General features: G+C 40.7%; 1 protein-coding gene across 2 annotated transcripts in view; it reads right to left on the bottom strand.

Annotated features, from left to right (window-relative positions):
- Positions 1-16372, bottom strand: part of Pcsk2 (proprotein convertase subtilisin/kexin type 2) — a 245033-nt gene that overhangs the window by 41174 nt on the left and 187487 nt on the right. For both annotated transcript variants that reach the window (XM_059259622.1, XM_059259623.1), the window contains one exon: positions 14413-14489. In XM_059259622.1, coding sequence (XP_059115605.1) covers positions 14413-14489 — 77 coding nt within the window. The remainder of the gene's footprint in view (positions 1-14412; positions 14490-16372) is intronic.

Raw genomic sequence — 16372 nt, 5'->3', positions numbered from 1 at the left:
CCAAGAAATGAAATCAGTCTATATGTCCATCAACTGATAGATGGAGAATGAAAATGTGCTACTATGAGAGTCTATGTACCATTCTACATGTTCTATACACTATGGGATTCTATTAAGCTGTGAGGAAAAATAAAATTATGAAAATTTCAGATAAATGGATGGAGCTGGAAACAATTATATAGAGTGAGTTAACTCAGACACAGAAAGACAAACACTGCATGTTCTTCATATGTGGACCGTAGCTTCTAACTTGTAATTTCGTATGCTTAACTTGGAGTACCTTTAGAAACCAGGACTTTAGAAAGAGGTTACTGAGAGGCGCTGCCTGAAGAGAGGGGTTAGTAGAAAATAGGTAATATGAAAGTAGAGAGGGGGGGATACTTGGAGTAGGAAGGTTTAAGGGTTGGAGGATAGGAGAGACAAGAGGATGGAAATTAACCAAAATGAAGGGGATATGAAAATATTATATGGATATCTACTATCTTGTAACTAAGTTAAAAATGTGACTTATATTAAAAAAGAATTTAAAGGGAGACACCTTGCATAGCTGTTCCCAGAAGCCATAGGTTGTTAAACACAAACTCCTGTGCCAGGAGTCAGAGAGCTCCTTAGGAGCTGATGGTCACAGAGAATCCAAAGGCCACTCCCCCAACAGTATAGGCTCTTGACAGTCCTCTTAGTTCCCTGCTATAACCAGATGATAAGACCTTATTGCTGAAGATACCATACACCTTGGCTGTTCAATATAGAGAAGTCAAGGTGGAACTGAGCTAGAAGCTTCTTCCTCCATGCTGGCTAGCTTTCACAGTCCTGAAAGATACTATGCAGGATGCTGGAGGAGAAAAGGCATCAATGGTCTTTCCTGCCTGTGAATCCTCTGATCTATGAGACCAACCAACCATGCAAGATGTGCTCACTTGATCAATGGTGACATTACTGTTCTGGGGTAACCAATTGCTCTTGGATTGGATTTAAGGCACTCTCTGCAGGAAGGAATCTATACCCGATACTAGAAACCTGGACAAAACTCCATGCTGGGAGAGACCATAGGCCCTGAGGATAGGAGTAGAAAACTGAATACTGTTGTTTAGCTAAACTGCCATAGTATCAGACTGCCTTTTAAATCACCCTTAATCAGAGAAACCTCTTTTCAGCGAATGGTGTTTAATGTGAAAACTTATGGCTGTACAAGGTGATGAGAAAAACAAGATATTTACTCTATCCCCTCTAAAGTTCAGAGAAGATTGCAGAGAAGGGGGTGGAGATAAGGCAAGAGCTGAAAGATGGGGAGAAGGGCTATGAAATACCATCTTCAGGACAAGACACAGCCCTTGAAATCATGAACTCATAGATGGGGATGCCTGCACTAGGCTTATCAATAGCCAGGCACAGATTGAAGAGGGGCTAAGGGGCTCTAACCCTATCTGCAGAACTATTTGCTATGGATAGATTCAGGAAGGGGAGGAGTCACTGCCTTCAGTTATACACCCACTGGTGGCCCCGCTAAATGCCAATGGGTAATTCCAATCCAATGGTCATAGAGATGGCCCCGGTTAAACCAGGGTCACAAAAGAAAACTAAAAGCCAAAAATTTGGTAAAGGGACTAGTAGAGTTGAAGGGGAGTTGTTGATAGGGATCAGAGGGAGGAAAGTTGTGGGGAGATAGTCATCAGAATATATCATATCTATGTGTGGACTCTGTCCTGTACATTTCCTGCATGGTCTCCTTGGTCCTACACCTCACCTTTATAGCTTGACTTAACCCCAGGGCTCAACAATGTATTGCACCTGCAATTCCTCCAACAGCTTTGGTACCTAACTCCCACAGAGACTCTGCATCTATCAGCTTCCTCCCTCTGTCTCCAGTTACATCTCTTTGAGCTCCTTTAAGTCTGTTTTTGCCCTTTGATTCTGGATCCATCATCTGTCAGTCTGTCTATCTGTCTGTCTATCTATATCTATCTATGTATCTACGTATCTATGTATCTATGTATCTATGTATCTATCTATGTATCTATCTATCTATGTATCTATCTATCTATCTATCTATCTATCTATCTATCTATCTATCTATCCATCTGTCTGTCTGTCTATAGTGTGATGTATACTATGTGATCTGAAAATTAATATTAGTGATTAAGATGGGAATAAAAGAATCTGGGGCTGGAGAGATGGCTCAGCAGTTAAGAGCACTGGCTTTTCTTCCAGAGGACCCAGCTTCAATTCCCAGCACCCACATGACAGTGCACAACTCTCTATAACTCCAGTTCCAGGGGACCAGACACCCTCACACAGACACACATGCAAGCAAAACACCAATGCACATGAAATGAAAATAAATAAAATTGAAAAAAAAGAGGAAAAGAATCTGTAGGCTGGGTGGTGATGGTGCACACCTTTAATCCTAGTGTTCAGGAGACAGAGGCAGGAGGATCTCAATGAATTCCAGGCTAGCCTGGTCTACAGAATGAGGTCCAGGACAGCCAGAGGTACACAAAGAAACCCTGTTTTGTAACACCCCCCCCCCCCAAAAAAAAGAGTCTGTGTCTGCAAATGGCCAGTTACTAAAGGAAATCAGAAAGACTGGGCAAAGGCAGCAGATTGCTGCCAAAGAGACAGATGCAGCCTGTGAATTTGTTGCTCAGTAAATTCGGACACTGTAGAAAACCACAAACTTGTCTATTTTTATGACACAGTGTGCTCATGACACAGATGTTCTTGCTCCCCTACATTTCAGGAAAATCTTTTCGGGTTCATTTTCAGTTGACCAATTTACTGTCTCAAGAACTTCAGAAGGCAAGGGAAAAATACCTATCACTTGGCTGGCCTCCTGGCAAAGATCAATGGCGGCCAGTGGCCAAGGTCATGAGCATGTTGCTTTGCCAGTCTGAATTATCTACCACATTCCCGGTCACGACCGTGGCAATGTGATGCTCCTGCTCCTCCCATGAGAACGTGAAGTGCATTTTCCCCAACTTTGAATCTGATCTGGTCTTGTGTCTTGCTTTCATCAAAAGAAAGTGGTAGAAGTCATAAGCCCCTGAGGACCAGTGTGGAATGTTGGGGTTTGAGTGTGAAATGTTCCCAGTAGGCACACAGATTAAACACTGGGTCCCCAGCTGGTGGCACTGTTTGGGAAGGCTGTGGAACTCTCGGAGGAAGTAGGTTATGGGGCATCGTAGCTGATCACACTTCTGGTTCACTCTCTGCTTTATCAGTGTAGATGCAACATGGCCAGCCAGCCTCCTGTGCCTGCCACCCTGCCCTGTCTACCTGCTGCCATGATGGACTACATCTTTCTGGAACTGTGAGCCAGAATAATCCCTTCTTCCTTAAGTTGCTCTTGCCAGGGTATTTTATCACAGCAAACACTTGCTTGCCCATTTTTGCAAAACCGATTAATTTATTATTTAACTTATTGTTTAATTTATTAGATTAACTTATTGTTTAATTTGCACTTTCCTTTTTTACTAGTGAGGTAATGCTAGGAATATTTTCTGCATTTCTCAAAAATTAAGTTAATGAATCAATTTTAAAATGACAGATAGAATTGTATGTATTCACCGAGAGCAATGTGATATACTGAAATCTGTGTATACTGTAGAATGAATGAGTACAGACAAATGCATGCCTTGTGTAGAACAATGGTGCTTATTATTTTAAGCTGAAGGTGACTTGTTACACAGCATTACTGTAGTAATACACAATTACTACAAAAATGCATAAAACGGGCTAGAGGGGCAAGTTAGGGTTCACTATAGGGAACTAGCAAGGGGAGAGGCAAAAGACCTCCTCCTTTCAAGATCAAAGCACAAGGTACAACCAAGTGTAGACCCTTCAAAACATCTGATAACCATGCCCCATGGCAAAAGCATCTTGTATAAGACACCTGGTAACCATGCCTTTGGACCCTATCATGCAGCCTTGGGGAGCAACATAAACTCTGACTCTCTGACCTTGAGTGAAACCACAAGTTAGAATCTTTGTGGGCTCCCACAGGAACTCACTTTGTATCCCAGATTGGCTTTAATTCTAGGCCTCCCAAATGCAAGACTACAGATATAAGTCATCATGCACAGCATCAAACATCTGTCTCTAAACACACTATACTGAAGGCATAATGTAACATAAACTAGGCTGGATGCCAGCAATGACTCTTTCCTCCAACACTGGTTCAGACTATGGGCTTGGGACTATGCTAAAAACTCTATATAAGTTATCATATTTATCCCTCAAAAAGGTCTGTTATTTTCTCCATTTTAAATAGAGAGGAGTAGAACCATTGGGTCACTTCTCAATTAAGAGGCACAACCACAACTCAACTCAAGTCTCTACTTCCAAACTTCTGATTTTATTCTTGCCATTACTATTATCTATTTCCAGCTATCAGAACTGTGCAGACAAAAGTGAGTTGCTTAATTTTATTTATCAACTTGGCTGGGCCACAGAGCATGTAGATATTTTAATTTATGAAATATTTTAAGCATTATAACAGTTTTGATGAACAATGTCTCTTATAAGGCCACCATATAAGCCTAACAGCTAAATATTTTCCAGACTTCAGAGTTTTTAAGTCTTTGTACATGTGATGGAAGCCTTTCCAATATCATTCCTTCTTTGCCTCCTTGGAAATTCATGATTTGACTATTTTTGATATTGAGCAGTAGTCCACTTATAATATGTTGTAAATTATTTACCCATAGTCTAATGGTAGGTGTGGTGATATATTGTGTTCTTTAATATATTGTGTACCCTAATAAAGCTTATCTGAAGATCAGAGGGAAAAGTCAGTCACTATATTAAACATAGAAGTCAGGCAATGGTAGCACACACCTTTAATCCTAGCATTCGGGAGGCAGAGATTCATCCAGATCTCTGTGAGTTCAAGGCCACACTGGGAACAGAGTCAGTCATGGTGGCACACGCCTTTAATCCCAGCACTAACCATAGAGGTCTGGAGGTCTGTATAGACAGACAGGAAGTGATGTAGCTGGGCAGAGAGAGGAAGTGAGATGCAGAACAGAAAGGCATATAGGCATGGGTATACAGGAAGTAGATCTCTTTGGAAGCTGAGGAGTTGGTGAGGTGAGGCTGTTTGTGGCTTGTCCTGATTCCCTGATTTCTCAGCTTTCACCCCAATATCTGGCTCTGAGTTTTTATTAATAAGACTGTTTAGCAATTTGTCTTACAAATTGTTATTCTATTCATGATTTTCTTGACTATCACACATCATTTGAAAAAGAAAAGTCTTGTATATTACTTTCTTATGCCCTCGTGGGAGAGTTTTTCTGGGGTACTCATATAGGAATGAACATGGATGGTGTGGTCTTGTGCATGATGGGGGAGTGTTAACACTTAATGTTGTCAAATTTTACCATATGCCCATCTTGTTAGTGTGAAATGGTATCTTATTGCTTCTTTTTACATTTTCATCATTATGAGCAAGGCTGTATTTTCATATGCTTAGTTTTCTCAGGGTTTCTCTTTTGTTGCCTGTTCATAGCCTTGATACCATTTTTTCCTATCAAGACATTCATCTTCTGTTAAACTTATTTATAGCTGTTCTTTATGAATATTGAATATTACTCCTTTTTTAGACAATGTGTTGCATATGTCTTTTAGTTCGTGACTTTGCTTCCAACTTTATTTACTATCACTTTTATTAAACAAATTTTTGAAAATTTGATATTTTAGGTTTATCAGGTTTTTTTTTCCTGTATGGCTTAGAGTCTTGTTTAAGAAGACCATCTGATGTCAGGATATAGAGATAGTTCCTACATCTAATTCTAAAAGGCTCATACATATTTAAGACTCTATTTGTGCTCAGGATGTAGGATGGATGCCTAGTTTTCCTCATACTAGTAGCAAACACCAATTATTGAATGCCACCATGCTATCATTCATTTTTTATTGCAGTCTCATTTATGTCATAAATTTATTTTTATGTGGGTTCTGTCTCTATATTCTGTTTTTCTTACCTCTTAAAATATACATGTGTGCCTAAGTGGATAAAATATATATATATATATATATATATATATATATATATATATATATATATGATGTGCAGAAACCTATGGATGCCAAATTCCCTGAAACTTATAGGTGGTTGTAAACCTGTAATTTTGATATTATTCTTAATGGCCATGGGGATGTCTGGGGTCTGTCCTGCCTCCTGAGGCCATGTTGGTGTCCACGAGCCATGCTGCAGCTGTGTCATGCTGATCTGGGTGGCCTGTGCTGCCACCTGGGGTCATTGTGACCTCCTGGCCCAGGCTGCTGCCGATGGCCATGTCTGGGTCCATGGTCCTACCTCAGCTGGGGTCTGTGTTAATGTCCATGGCCCATGTTGCCACCAAAGGCCACAGGGATGCCTGGGTCTGGGTCGCCACCTGTGGCCATGTTGGTGTCCAAGGGCTCTGCCACCACTGGGGCCAAGCCTATCTGGGTGGCTTGTGCTGCCACCTGGGGCCATGATGATGTCCAGGCCTGAGCTGCAGCTGAGGGCCATGTATGGTTTTGAATTTTGTTGTCTGGGTCTGTGGCTCTGCAGCAGCCAGGGTCTGTGTTGACGTCCATGGCTTCAGTTACCACTGAAGTCTGTGTGGATGACCGGAGTCAGGTCAACTACCTGGGTCCAAGTTGGTGTCTAAGGGCCATGCTGCTGCTGGGACCATGCTGGCCTGGGTAATATGTGCTGCCACCTGGGGCCATGGTTACATCTGCAGCTGAGGGCCATGCCTGGTTTTAATTTTGTTGGGTGTGTACATGTGTGTGTGTGTGTGGGTTTCCTCAGGCATTTGGAATTTTGGACTGCAGAATTTTGATCTGATCCTTCCCATTTTATTCCCCCCCCCCCCCCCCGCATTGGCTCTATTTCCTAGTTATTGGTCCTATAGTTTGCTTTAGTTGATTCTTTGGTTGTGAGTATCACATCCAGGCCCTAGATTCACAGACTATGGAGGAGAAGGCAGATTTACTCATCAAGGCAGCATGGGTAGTTTCTATGCAACCTTTTTGTCCTCTACTCTCCTTTTGTTCTGACAGCCAGAGTTCCAGGACAACCAGCTGCAGGCTTTTCATCCATGCCACTGGAGATGGAAATTCCAGGATCAGGCATATAATAGCTTCAGTGTAGAGAATGTCCAACTAGCTTGGCATGAGCCGTGCTTGCTGGTTTAGTCCACTGAGCTGTAGGGTCAGGCTTATTAGAATAGATGAGCGAGAATACACTAGATGGACTGGTGATTCGTGGGGCCTGCCAAGTTGCTTTTGGTTGCCTGGCTCTGTGTTATTTTGTAGAAGTGAGGGAACCTCTTCATCTTTCTAAGGCTGCATTTTTTTTAAGACTTTTCAGTTTTGTAATCAATCATATCTCTCACACACAAGGAAAGTTTTTGTTGAACTCCCCTTTCCACCAATAACAGAAACACAGAAAGTTTAAACTTGTGTTGTGTGTGATCTCCTTTTTTTTCTAGAACTTCAAGTGAGAGAGTGGACGTCTGGGTAAATGAGTAGGGAGGCTCTCCATTTGCAGCTTTGGTAGCCATCCTCCTACTTTGGACCCAACTGGAAGGATTTTTTGCCTTCACTTTTATGGTGATATATTGTGTCCCCAGTATATTGTGCATCCTAATAAACTTATCTGGGGTCAGAGGACAGAACAGCCACTAGATATAAAGGCCAGAAAATGGTGGCATTCGCGACTTTAATCCTATCACTTGGGAGGCAGAGATCCATTCAGATCTCTGTGAGTTTAAAGCCACACGGAAACAGCCAGGCTTGGTGACTCACGCCTTTAATCCCAGGAAGTGATGGCAGAAAGCAGAAAGGTATATAAGCGTGAGGACCAGGAACTAGAGCTGGTTAAGGTTTTAGGCTTTTGAGCAGCAGTTTGGCTGAGATCCATTTGGATGAGGACTCAGAGGCTTCCAGTCTGAGGAAACAGGATCAGCTGAGGAATTGGCAAGGTGAGGAAACTGTGGCTGGTTCCGTTTCTCTGATCTTTCAGCATTCACCCTAATACCTGGCCCTGGGTTTGATTTTATTAATAAGACCTTTTAAGATTCCTGCTACACACTTCTGTAGAAATCCCTTTATTGAAATTCACAACAACATGTGCCTCCCCTGAGGGAATGCCTTCAGGCTCTGTGTCGAGTACACTACATTACATGTCTCCATTGCCCAAGGCAAACCTTCAAGGCAAGAGCATTAATTTATTCTATACCACAGAAACTGATTTGGGCATCACCAACCCCCCGCCAAACATTTTGTAGAATATTGTATTTATCTGTCATAGCTGGGTAGATTTCTTCTCTCTTGAGAAAAGGATGACTGTCACTTGAAGACCATAAAAGCCCTGTGTGAACATGTACAAAATTAGCTTTCAAAGCAGAGATGATTATACCAATGTACAGATATTTTACAATCTTTATAATCTTCTGCCTAACCCTTAAAGACATTTGTCTTATGTCTATCTATTTTTTTTAGCTGAAGGAGAAACATAAATGATGGACATTTATGAAGTCTAGGTAGAGGACTAGAGACTGTGATATTATGGCTTAAGGACTGTAAATGACTAAGAAAATGGTACTCAGCTGGGTGTTAGTAAGCTCTGGCTTGGATATAAAGTGGATGCTAAGCTAACAGTCACCTGCTAGGTTGCCTCAGTGCTCACATGAACACAAGAGTTTGATTACATCTTTGAAAATGGTTTGAATGCTATTATCCAGGAGATGACTTGAAGATGAGTCCACAAAGACATAAGAAAAAGATGTTCATCTCTTCCTAAGCCATTAAGCATCACCAGGGTAAAGTCTAAGTTTACATCAGTGTGGCAGCAGCAAGCCAGAGAGGGACATTTTCCTCACATGTTCTTCCATGACCTGTTGCATAGAGTTCTTTAAAATGAAATATGACGTCTAATAAGGAAAAAAAAACACAACACACTGAAAAATCTCTCATGTTTGAAGTTTTAACTATATTATCAATCAGAGTAGCTTCCGTAGATATGAATGGTTCTTAGCCTACATCTGTCTTCCCTTGACTTGGGCTATCCGAGTAATAAACGTCTTCTCTCTTCTTGAATTTATAGTAAACTTTTCATGGCCAGGAATTGTATCTAGTCCAGAATCTCTTCCTCTCTAGGGCTTAATAGAATGTGCAGCATCCTCCCTGCCCCATAAATATTGCCACTGGCAGGGATGACATTTCCGTGGTCAGTGCCTGTCGAAGACATGTTATGCAAGAGGGGTTTTTATGGACAACCGCACAGTAATGGAATACAGATCCACAGCACCTCACCAGACACTCTCTTAAAGCTGAGTGAGGTGCAAGAGTGCTGACCAAATGTGTGCTGCAAACCTTGTGAATGACAGGCAGCTCTAAAAATGGACAGATGTCAAGGCCACTCAACAGCGTGCCTGAAAGGGTAGGCTACCCATCCATCAACTAGCTAATCAGTGTTGACTGAATGCCAGCCAGGAGAAGAACTGTTGTTAGATCCTGAGGCCTCCCAGCAAATCAATTATATCTGCACATTACTGATGCCCATTAAATGTGTAATATTTTCTACCTTTTTTTTTTTTGTAATTTGGGTTATTATTTTGTTGGGCCAAATGTCATTCTCTGATTGCAAGCTAGAAGAAAAGTAATACTTTGCAAAAATTTCAACTGTGTTTCAGATATCTCCCTGGAGCTCAAATACTGTGTATAGTGACTGAATGGTCCACAACAGGATGAATATACTACAAAATGCAGTCAAGCATAGGGCAGGACATTCTCACAAATTAAAAGTAGTGCTGCATATGTATGAACCTTGTTTTCATAAACAGTCCTTGGCTTGGAGTTTTAACTATATTTTATCAGAAATGCACACTAGAAGAAAAACAGATTAATCAGTAAGAACAGAGGCTGTGATAGCATGCTTTAAAATGGTTGGGAAAACCCAGGGGGCACATGCTGCTTTGAATGTGGTTTTTCATCCAAGGAATACATTTCAGTTGCTTGCTTGAGGGTCCTTTGTCGTATTTTCTTCTTTCCCCAGTAATGGGTTCTTGGGATAGATGGCTCCTGCCACTGCTGATTCCTGTGCAGCAATTGCTCCTGGGATCTAACTAGCCTCTGTGGCAGGTAGCCTTGCTGAAATCAATAGCAGCATGCTCCTTCTGGGCCAGCAGCAGGCAGCTTTATTGGAGACTTAGTGCATGCTGTGATGAGAATTGCTTAAGAGACCATAGAGCCTGAATGGAGGTGGCACGCCAGGTTTTATGACCGTGTCCAGAAAAAGACACCCAAAGAGGCAGTGGCATGTTCCTGTGGTGGTACAGGTACAAAGCTGGCATGAGGCTTTGGGGGAGCAACACAGATCTTGTACTGGCCAAGGGTAGATGCTGAGCTCAAGGCTCCTGTCTCTGGGTGACAACGTCCTTTGGGTTCAATGGAATAGGGACCATCATCTGTGACCCTGGCCCAGTTTCTCACCCATCTGCGAAGTCTGTCCTCTCTTTTCTCTTAGCAGCCTATCTCTCCCCCTCCATGCACCCTTCTTAGGATACTGCTCCCCGCACTGTCTCTTACTTCTGGACCAGATGTCCAGGACACTCTTTGAATGCATTCTATCTCTCTCTTTCTTTCATCTTCTTGGCTCCCACTTCCAACTCTACCTATGATCTTCATTCAAGTCTTGGACCAATGAGCCCCTCTCTGGCATCAAAATTCTCCCCTACCATCTATTAACTGTGCAATCTTGTACAAATGGTGTAAGCTATATGCTTAGGGATCATTCTGGTAATTCAGAGACTTATGATAATTAATTAAATTAACACATACAAAGCATTAATACCATGCCTTAGGGATAGTAAGTCTAGTTCAATGTATGTTAGCTTGTTGTGTTATGATAGCCTTGGATTCAGTCGGGGTTGTGGGGATTCAAGCATGCACTTCCTCCCTCATATAATGTGGCAAGTTCCTCAGAAGTTTGTATAACAAAATGAATGCTTTCAAGAGCACCGAACTCAACCCCCAGGTCTATTCATTGCCTCTTTCTATGCCTCCTGCAGTTGAAGTTTATCTCTCATTGCAATGTTATGGTTGGGACAGGAAATGTTCCCAACAGGCCTATGTGTTGAAGGCTTATTTGCCAGCTGGCATCATTTTGTTTTGGGGGTGATGAAAGAAACTGGGAGGTGAGGTCTAGTTAGAGAAGGTAGGACTTATACTTGGGGGCTAGATGTGCCCTGGCTTTTTCTTGTCTCTGCTTCCTGTCCGCCATGAGGTAAGCTGCTTCTGCTCAGCTAAACTCCTGTCACCATGATATTCTGCCTCTCCTGGGGCCCATGGATTGAAGTGTCCACACCTGTGAGCCCAAATAAAACTTTCCTACTTTCAAATTATTTCACTTAGATATTTGACATAAGGACAAAAGTCCAACAAACACCAGAATAGAGAAGGTGTATACAAATCGAGCAAACTCTCAAGTTTCCAGCTCTCAAGCTTTGACAACAATTAAGTCATGGCCAGTCTCATTTCCTCAGCACCCCCACCCATTCTCCACCTCCTGCCTTAAGTTATTGTAAGTAGTACTGAAGATGACACCAGGTACAGTGTTCATTTATTCTGCAGGGAACTTTCAGTGATATATCCTACACATGGAGGATATGTTATTTACCTTATTTAAATTCTCTTCATGCCAAGCAGGTGCCAACTTTTTGGGCCAAGGTTCTCCTGATGGGGTGGGCTTGAACTTTACCTTACCATCCTCATACAATCAGTTCCAATCCCTGTTATGTTCGTGAGGCCATAAGTCTGGCCGGCCTGGCATCACCCAATCTTTGCAGTAGAGGTTGTAGTGGATGAAAGTCTTTAAGAATGACTTGATGATTGGGGGAAAGTTATTTATTGGTCAGAGTGCAGGGACACTCTGTCTTGAGTCATTGGCTTCCTAGGACGCAGGCAGAATGCTTGCCTGACTCACTAGGACTGTGACTCTGGTAAACTTGTCATTTGGGAATTCTTTACTGCTGACAGTGATGGATTTTTATTACACTAAACACTAATTAGTTCTAATTAGAGGTTGTTAGCCTGTTTAAAATGGAACTTTCAAGAACAAACTTATAAATGAAAATATTTAGGAGATAAGGCATTTTTATAGAGTTGTTTTTTTTTTTTTTTAAATATTCCTACAAATATCACACAAGAAGGTTTAACTTGGAGGAGACTGCGTTTATATTCAGGAAAAACTTCCCTATCTGCTTGGGTCAGTTTATCAACACTTAATACCTATTAGTTACAGAAAGATAGCATGGTCTGGTTCATGTGATGCTATAGCTCTATTATGTTCATGAGAGGGCCAGGAATCATTCAATGCTGAGGCCAGATCCAGCTGACCCCAGCTTTCCAGATTCACTGTTAGTTATTTATAAACTCTTGCTTAGGAACATTTGTTTGGTAACTTCATATCCTTGTGTCTAAAAATGATTTATGTGATAAGGTACTAGGATGCAGGGTTACAAGTCATGGGAATAAGAAACACTTTGTGTCCAGAATTCTCAGATCTTATTAAATACATTCCCACCCTACAAAGACACCCTTCCAAGCACTGCATGGTCATCATATTCTGGCTGCAAGAACTTAGTAGAGATTGAATTATGCTACTGCACATCAGTAACCATCCCTTAAAACTATTCTATGCCTGACTTTAATTCTTGTCTTCATTCTCTCTGCATATCTGAAATTGTTGAGCCTCCACACCCATGTCCCTTGGCTTGGTAGGAAGCTAGCCTAAGCCACCTGCTTCACTGAGGATCTACACTGGCCACTTATGGATATTACACTTCTTGAATAAAATAATAGTGATATGTATAAAAATGGTACACATTTGATCTGGGCATAGTGGTGCACACTGGGAATCCCAGCACTCAGGAGACTGAGGCAAGAGGACTGTTGAAAGTTCAAGGCCAGCCTGGGATACATAGTAAGTTTCAGGTCAACCTAGATTACAAATTATGACCCTACTTCAAACAAAAACTGAAAGGAAAATAAAAAAAAATGCAAGAATTTGGATTTTAAAACACTGTAAAACATGACCTATTATCGTCTTTGACTGAACCTGATTTGATTGATCAGGGAAGCCATTCAGCCTTTCTCAACCTTTCCCCTGTCACTAAACTGAAGGAGGTAACTTCTGCTTGATCTAGGGCTTAGGTTGTTCACAAGAAGCAAGAGCAATGGGAAAATGCTCTGTGCATGGTGTGCTTCCATGCTGTGAATTGAAATTCATATACTTTTATGGTCTTCACCCAAAGGCAGGGGTAATACAGAAGCAGCAGCTTTATTTATGATTTAATTTACTTTAAAATTTACAACAGTTTATTTTAACTGATACATAAAATGTACATATTAATGTTACTATGTGACATATCGTTATATCATATTTACATTGGGTTTAACATCCCTGACTTCTCAAACATTTAACTGTTTCATTTTGAAACTTTAAGTCCTATTTAGCTTTTTGAAATACATGGACACCATTGTCATCTATAGCCACCCTTCCTTTCAGTAACCAGAACCCTTACTCATCTCTGTGACTTAGTTCCCACTGATCAACCCCATGAACCAGCTTTGGAACATTTTTTTTTTTTGAGTAAGCCAAACACCTAAATTTCTGAATATTTCTCATACATAGCTAACCATTTAAGCAAGATATTTACTTGAAGAAAGAAGAAGCCACATTATGTGGGTAGCAGCAAAACATGATGGAGAAAAGTGATACCCTCAGATGGACCATATGGTCCATATTTCAAACCTCTGTCAGTTACACTTTTGTGGAAAGGTCTACCTGAGATGTTATGAGGTTGTAGCAGAAATATTTTAAAAAATATGTAAACATTGAACCACTGACAAAATTTTTATTGGAATAGAGCCAGAATGATGGTGCATGCCTTTAATCCCAGCACTAGGGAGGTAGAGGCAGGCAGATCTCAGTGAGTTTGAGGCTAGCCTGGTCTACATAGTGAGTTCTAGGCTAGCCAAAGTTACATAGTAATACACTGTTTCAAAACAAAACAAAAAAAGTTTCTCTGAAATAGTTTTAATAGGACAAGTGAAATCTTTTAAATCACTGTAGTGAACTGAGAAAACTTTCTTGTTTCTGTTTTTTCTTATCCATAATAGGTTAGATTGGCAAACCATTTCTAGTTCAACAGAACAAGATGATAGTCAAACAATAATTCTTGAGGGCCACTGTAATACTAAAACTCCAAAGATTCAGAAATGAAGCCACTATGAAGAAGAACATATATAACATAGTGCAATGTTGGTATGATTTTGCTGGTGACACTCAAGCCCTAAACAAAACAGAGTAAAATCAATCCCAAAGGCTAACAATAAAGACGTTTTCAAGGCTCAGTTTACCTGTTGAACCAGTCATCTGTGTATCGTGGGTAGGGATAGGGGTCATTGCTGCTGAAGTCGTAACTTGCATCAGAGTTCTGAAAAACACAAGGGGTCTCAGGTCAGTAAAGCTGCAAACACATAAAGGATGTATATTTGTAACTCTTCCTTGGAGGTTGTGCTAAGGCTCTGTATTATTGCATTTTGCATATACTTTATTATATATATATATATATATATATATATATATATATATATATTATATCCTTGCATATATTGCAATCTGTGAGGGCCAGCCCTTACAAAATTGTGACAGACCTACATGTGTCCTTAGAACTTGTGTCCCCTATTTTAAGCCTCCGAAGACTTAGCAAATGTGAGCCCAGGGTTCTCCAGGAATAGCTTCATTTTAAGTTGGGGTGCTTCTTGTGTGTTAGCAGACTCCACCTGGAACCCAGCTTGTGTTGAGCTTCTTTGGTACTTCTGTTCACTGATGGCTGGAATGCTCTAGTTCTCATGTTGTAAGTGAGACAACCTTTAGCATTTAATTCCTGCTTTATGTTGAAGGCTCACTTCCATAAGGTTATTTCACATTGGCCTGCTTAAAGCTTGTCTCCTTTCCCCTCATATGTGCTGGCTTTTTTCCCATGTCTCCTCCCATGTGTACGGTTAATCTCATTTATTGTCTTTATAAATCCCATGAAGAGTTTATGTATGTCAGAGACTTAGATAAGGATAACACGGTGCTGGCATCCGTGCTCTTACACATCTTAGAGCCTAGTTGGAGGGACAAACAATCAACCAAATGACTGAATAAATAAACATGTCATTGTAAATTTTCATAATTATGTACTCTTACACCCTACAATAGTTAGGAGTGTGAAATTCTGTCATCCTGTAACTTTCTTTCTCCATTGTGAGACTTTTGGCAAATAAATGAATTGTGTATTCTATTCAACCATCTTTAAGTAATTTTATACATGTACTTAGGTTTCTGTTTGGTTTGTCTTCTGTTCTTTGCCCATGTGCTGTAATGCCTACTATTATTGAGTGAATAATCCACTCCTGTTGCCTTGCCTTCTCTGCCTTCCCAGGAAGGCTGGTCTGTGGAAAGTCTTTTCTCCATTGTTTCTTCACTTTTGGGTTTTGCAAGGAAGACTCCAGATGGCTTCTCAATTCACTTTGTGTTCACAAAGATATTTTCATTCCTTCTTTAGTGTTCCTTGATTTCATGGTTCTGAGACATTTTTAGAAATTGTGTGTGCTCCTTCATTAGGTAAAAATACTTTAGTATGTGACACACTTTAACTTGAAAAGCTAGTGTTTCAGTGTTGTCCTGTTTTGGGCAGGATATTGACTAATCCAATTATTTTTGTTTTGACTTGTTGGATGACAAAGAGCTGCTAGATGCCACTGATTGCAGTGATCAGAACTGTAGTACACGCTGAGTACGCAGAATCTCCAGCTATGGAATATATAATTCTAACATACATATTCTCAATATTTTTCAGAACAATGAGAGTCAAAAGTAGAAATAAATTCTACACCTGACCTCACTTTCATGGAAAAATGTAAATGTGCTAAGAATATTGTATCAATAGTGGAGGAGTGTTCCCCTTACTATACATCCTCTCCAGCATAGGCTGTCTTTAGTGTTTTTGATCTTAGCCATTCTGACAAGTGTAAGATGATATCTCAGAGTCATTTTGATTTTCATTTCCCTGGTGGCTAAGGATGTTGAACAATTCTTTAAGTGTATCTCGGCCATTTGAGATTCTTCTGTTGAGAATTCTCTGTTTAAATCTGTACTCCATTTTTAAATTGGATTATTTGGTATTTTGATGTCTAGTTTCTTGAGTTCTTTATGTATTTTGGAGATCAGCCCTCTGTCAGATGTAGGATTGGTGAAGATCTTTTCCCTTTCTGTAGGCTGCCATTTTTTCTTATTGACTGTATCTCTTGCCTTACAGAAGCTTTTCAG

This window comes from Peromyscus eremicus, chromosome 4, assembly GCF_949786415.1.
Source record: "Peromyscus eremicus chromosome 4, PerEre_H2_v1, whole genome shotgun sequence".
NCBI classification, from domain to species: Eukaryota; Metazoa; Chordata; class Mammalia; order Rodentia; family Cricetidae; genus Peromyscus; species Peromyscus eremicus.
Note: the sequence above shows the minus strand (reverse complement) of the source record. Positions and strands in the feature narration are given on the sequence as shown.